Below are 5,493 nucleotides of genomic sequence, written 5' to 3'. Positions count from 1 at the left end.
GCGCTGAGACAGAGATTAGTGTAAACCAAAAACCAAACCCACTGCTGTCGAGTAGATTCTGACTCATGGTGACCCTATAGGACAGAGTAGAACTGCCCCATAGAATTTCCAAGGAGTGCCTGGTGGATTTGAACTGCCAACCCTTTGGTTAGCAGCCATGGCAGTTAACCACTACACCACCACGGTTTCCTTGAGATTAGAGGACAGGAGGTTTATTAGGGAGTGAAGTCTCAGCCAATCCTGCGGAGAGTTCTGAAGGCGGGAGGACATTTCAGGGCAGACCTGTCAGTAGATGCGGTGCCCCAGGGGTGTGTGGCTTCAGGTAAGGTGGCTGTCTTCAGCTGAGGCAATCCCCAAAGGAGACTAGGACGTTCAGATTTGGGGCTGGGGGCAGCTCTTACGATGAAAGGAGAAAGATTGGTAGGGCTGCCACCAGCAGCAGAGGAACTTTGGAGGGACGGGTACATACCCACTCCAGGGGTAAACTCACTCTCAGGAGATGTGAGATTAACTGAGAATAATGATTTATCCTGGGGATTTAGCTATGTTGCTGGAAACTCAAGCTGTTCCCAGAATGGTTTACCAATGGACTAGAATCTGGGAGGGGGGTGTGTGTGTGCCTGTACAGGAAGGACTAAAACCAGTTGCCCTCCAGTCCACCCGACTCAGGGTGACCCTCTGTGTGCAGAATAGAACTGTGTTCCCTGGGGCTTTCATAGCTGTGACCTTTCAGAAGCAGAGAGCCAGGCCTCTCTTCCAAGGGGCTTTGGGTGGGTTAGAATCACCAGCCTTTTAGTTAGCAGTGGAGTACTTAACTGTACCACCCAGGGACCAAGAAAGAATTACTGACAAACATGGGAGGGACAGTGTGGACCTGAGGGAAGAATGTGGACTTTGAGCCAGATGAGCTGGGGTTAGAATTCTACACCTGCAGCTTTGTCAACCTGGGGCAAGTTACTTAACTTCTCTGAGCCTCAATTTTCCTATCTGTAAAATGGCACATTGAAGGATTATTAGGAAGACTAAACGTGATAACGTATGTCAGTGTAGTGGCTTGATAAATACAGGATTAGCGTGGCTATTTCCTCAGCTCTCTGAAATCTGAGGAAATAATTGATATTTCAAGCCCACCCTAAGAAGATATTCATTACAGCCCACTCAATGCTTTTTAAAACAATCTATTAAGTGCCTGAATGTCTTCTTTTATTTTTTGGTATGTTTTTAAAGAAATTTTTGTTGTGCATTAGGTAAAAGTTTACAGCACAAAATATGAACGTCTTATTTTCAATTCATGCTAGCTGGCTCCCTGGGATTTGCGTTGCACAGAATCCAACAGTGACAGGGTGGGTCAGCAGAGGAGCAGACCTTGTGTGGTTGGCTCCTAATTCTCCTAAGAAAGGAAGCGTCTGGTGCTAAAAACCATACCAGCCTGAAAGGCAGAAAACCTGGGTTGGGTTTAGTCTCAGCTCTATCTTGTGTAGCTGTATGATTGGGGCAAGGTGCTATACCTCTCTGAGCCTGTTTCCGCCATGGGAAAAAAGCAGGGAGAGTGATCACGTGTGTGTTGTGTGCTAGAGAATACTCAGTGGGTCTTCCAGAATTAAAAATGCTATGATTATATAACATTAAAAACTATCAAGGTTGGCAAAGTTACTCTCTCCTGCTAGTTACCAAAGGGTGGGCAAATGGTGCAGTTCACCACCTACCTTGGTCGGGACACAAGAAGACCCAAAACGAAGAGCTAGCCTAGCAGATTTGCATTACATTGAACTTCTTCACATTAAACCAGGTGATGGAGGAAGACCACTATCCTCGCTTCCTCCTCCCTCAGAGGCTGGTGCCCCCCAGAGATATCTCTGGGCCCCAAAGAGCTATAGGGGCAGCAGTGACCCATCCTCGCCTTCGAAAGATTCCTATGAAAGACCCAATCTCTTTGATAAAACAGACGACTCAAGATAAAAGGTTATATGACTTTCAAAGCTTTCCACTAGCACAGTGTTTCTCAAACTTAAAACACATCAGAATCCCCTGAACAACAACAACAAAAAAAAAACCCCAAACCCATAGCTGTCAAGTCAATTCTGACTCATAGCGACCCTGTAGGACAGAGTAGAACTGCCCCATAGGGTTTCCAAGGAGCAGCTGGTGGATTCAAACAGCTGACCTTTTGGTTAGCAGCTGAGGTCTTAACCACTGCACCACCAGGGTTTCCCTGAAGGTCTTATTGCCTGGCCCCAGCCCAGTTTTCTGGTTCAGTAGGCCCTGGGTGGGACCCAAGAATTTGCATCTCCAAAGTTCCTAGGTGATGGTGATGCTGCTGGTCCGTGGACCACATTGTGAGAGCTCAGCTCCTGAGCAACTGAAGCATTCGCTCCAGAGTGTGGGGAAGACGGAGCGAGGGTAAAAGCTTTCACAACCTGATTTAAAGGCTTTAAGGAAATATTTATATTAAGTCACTTTAAGGACTATCTACTTTTCTGAAAACTGGAGAAGACTCTGAAATTACTGTAACATGGAAAAGGAGCCCTGTGATCATTAACTCTTTAGTTCCCAAGAGTTCATATTAAAAAAAAAAAAATCTTACTAATGCCAAAATAACAATTCAGGTTTGGAAATGAGCTAATCTGCTACATTTAGGCATTTGAAAAGAAATACAATCTATATGCCATTCACAATGAGTCATTTCCATGAAAGATACTCAACTCAGAGAAACTACTGACCTTACCATTTTGGGCACGTTGTTGGCTGTTTTGCAGAACTTGGAGCAGTGGGTAACAATATATATCACAAAACCTTGTTTGCCATTGTGATGGGGGTGCTGGCTGTGGGGAGCAGTGTTGCGAGAGGCGGAACAACCGTCCCAGGGCAAAGGACAGGGTTTCCAACTCCCTCCTCTGGCATCCAGGCGTGGGACCCAGAATTAGCCCTTCGCTAATGTTTTGGAAAGCCTGGAGGCTAGCCTTAAGTGCTACGGCTGCTAACCAAAGGGCCAGCAGTTCGAATCCGCCAGGCGCTCCTTCGAAACTCTATGAGGCAGTTCTGCTCTGTCCTATAAGGTCGCTGTGAGTCGGAATCGAGTCAGAGGCAAAGGATTTGGTGTTTTTTTTTTTTTTTTTTTGGTAACTTTTTGGAGATTCCTTCCCTCACTTTTCAGGGGAACACCTTGTAATTCTTGGATTCTGTTTCCTACGTTAAATAAAGGAAAAACAAAACAACAACAAACTACATACGCAGCACTGGAGGAAAATGTCTGTATTAAAAGCCAAAAAACCACAGAGGCACAAGAAGAAACGCCCACCAGACCACGTCACTGGGTAGATCGACTTGGAAAAGCTTCGTGAAGTTCATCCGCAGCGCTAACAACATACCAGCGTTAAATCCTGCCCATGCCGCCCCCTCCCCCTTTAAATAAATTAAAAAAACAACAAACTCCAAATACAACTATGTTCGGATATAAAGAGCGTCTCTTACTACAACAATAGCAATTTGATTTTTTTTTTTAGTAAAACTTTCATTTAAAACAGTTATTAAATATATAAAACAAATACACAGGATTTGGTCATTTTCTGCCATGAATATAGGGCACGTGGGTGCAAAGAAGGAAGAGGGGAGGGGGGTGCAATAGAGGGGAAAGGGCCCATTTCCCTCCTCTCGTCTTCAGGGCTGCGGGTCCCACCGTTCAGTCTCAGGGGTCACTCACATAAAGCTTTTTCCGAGCAAGAAGCCAGCACAAACCTTGCTTTTCAGACACCCTGGGGCCTTTCTGGCGGCCCCCTCCCCGGAGGAACTAACGGTCACTACAGCACAAAGCGCACCGGGCGAGTCTCCCGGCGGGAAAGGCACCCGAGAGCGCGAACACGGGACGGACGCGGGGAAGAGCGGAGCAGTCACTTGGTCGCCGCCCCCGAGGTGACGGCCGCGGCGGCGGCAGCAGCGGCGGCGGCGGCGGCGGCCGCGGTGGTCCCCGCGGGCACTGCGGCGGGGGCGGTGGCGGCGGCGCTGGCGGTGGTCCTGCGCTGCTCCATGCCGTTGGGCAGGAAGCCGGCGATGATGGGCACCGGCCAGATGAGGGCGGCCACGCTCCACACGACGATGACCAGGGTCATGAAGCAGGCTACCAGCGTGGACTCGATGGGCTTGCGATTCAGCCGCCAGCCCGGCTCACCCTGCAGCTCTTCCAGGCTGAAGTCCAGGCAGCAGAAGTGGAGCGGCTCGCCCTGCAGCCACAGCGGCCCGGGGGGCTCGGCTGCCGGGTAGGCGGGCAGGGCGGTGGGCGCCCCAGCGGCGGGCCGGAGCGGGCCGGGGCGGCGGCCGCGCACCCAGCCGCAGCCCACGCAGAGGCGCAGGTCCTGCTGCGCGCCGCCGGCCGCCAGCCCCAGGTGCTCGATGAGCAGCGGCGGCCCGACTCGGTGGAAGGCGGCGGCGAAGAAGGCGCGGCCGTGCGCGTTGGTGGAGAAGAGCAGCAGGTCGCACTGGAAGCCCCGCGGGCGGCCCCAGCGCACGAGCAGCGAGCTCAGCATCTGCCGCTGCACGCTGATGTTGCACGGCGCCGCCGCCGCCGCCTCCTCCGGGCCCGAGGGTTCCGGGGGCCCCGGGGCTGCCGAAGCCAGCAGCCGCGGAGCGGCGGGTTCGCCCGGGGACGACCCGTTGACGGAGGCGTTAGGGGGCGCCCCGAGGAGGCCCGGCGCCTCCGCGGCCCCTCCGCGGACGGGCAGCAGCGGGCAGGAGACGGCCAGCAGCGCAGCTAGCAGGGGCAGCATGGCCTGCAGCGGGCGCCTACGCGCGCGGGGTTGGCGGCGGCGGTGGCTGCATGGCGCGCGGGCGACGGGCTGGCGAGCGGACGGCCGGACCACGGAGCTGGTGGCCGGGCGGAGTGCGAGCGCGCCGGGCACCTGCCAGCCGGCGGGGGCTGCGAGGAGGCGGTGGCAGCGGCTCCCGCGGTGCGGGGATCCCTCCCCGGCCCGCGCTGCGTCTGGGGTTCCCCGCCGCCCCCGGCGCCGGGGCCCTCGGACGGCCCGGCAGCTCTGCGGGGCCCGGCGCTCGCCCGGAGCAGGATTCCCCGGCTCGACTCCGCCTCCCGCGCGCCCCGCCCCGCCCCGCCCTCCTCGCCGGAGTTCGGGGACTCGGGGAGGGCGGGAGAGCGGGCTTGGCTCCGCGCGCCGGGGCGGGGAGAAGGGGTGCCGGCGGGAGGCTGGGCGGTGCGCTGGGGTGGGGCTCCGGGCAGGCGTGTGGGCCGGCCGGGGCGGAGCTGGGGGTCGCCGGGCGGCGGAAGCCAGGAAAGGTCTGGGTGCAGGGGAGCCTGCAGGACGCTCCCTGGTCCCCGGAGTCTGGATCCGAGTAAACAAGGCTCTCTGAGCGAGTTGCGTCCTTGGAGGGAGGCTTGCGGGGCGTGCAAGGCCCGAGACTATCCGTTTTGTCACGCCTGAGGGGGGCCTGTGAGATCTCGCCTTAGCGTTCACTTGCTCCCCTTCCTCCCTCGTTTTTTACAGGTGA

The 5,493-nt window shown here is 55.2% G+C and overlaps 1 protein-coding gene across 1 annotated transcript; it reads right to left on the bottom strand.

Moving 5' to 3' along the window:
- Nucleotides 1-3,235: 3,235 nt before the first annotated feature.
- Nucleotides 3,236-4,967, bottom strand: TMEM158 (transmembrane protein 158). Its single transcript, XM_010589871.3, has one exon. It carries the CDS (start codon nt 4,758-4,760, stop codon nt 3,888-3,890), a length of 873 nt encoding a protein of 290 aa, XP_010588173.2. The 5' UTR covers nt 4,761-4,967; the 3' UTR covers nt 3,236-3,887.
- Nucleotides 4,968-5,493: the final 526 nt, after the last annotated feature.

The sequence above is a fragment of the Loxodonta africana genome, chromosome 22 (assembly GCF_030014295.1).
Source record: "Loxodonta africana isolate mLoxAfr1 chromosome 22, mLoxAfr1.hap2, whole genome shotgun sequence".
Taxonomy (NCBI): Eukaryota; Metazoa; Chordata; class Mammalia; order Proboscidea; family Elephantidae; genus Loxodonta; species Loxodonta africana.
The sequence above is the reverse complement of the archived record's forward strand: the minus strand, read 5'-3'. Positions and strand labels throughout refer to the sequence as shown.

Bases quoted from the DNA above. Each gene is read 5' to 3' on its own strand.
- TMEM158 (XM_010589871.3), bottom strand. From the start codon at position 4,760: ATGCTGCCCCTGCTAGCTGCGCTGCTGGCCGTCTCCTGCCCGCTGCTG.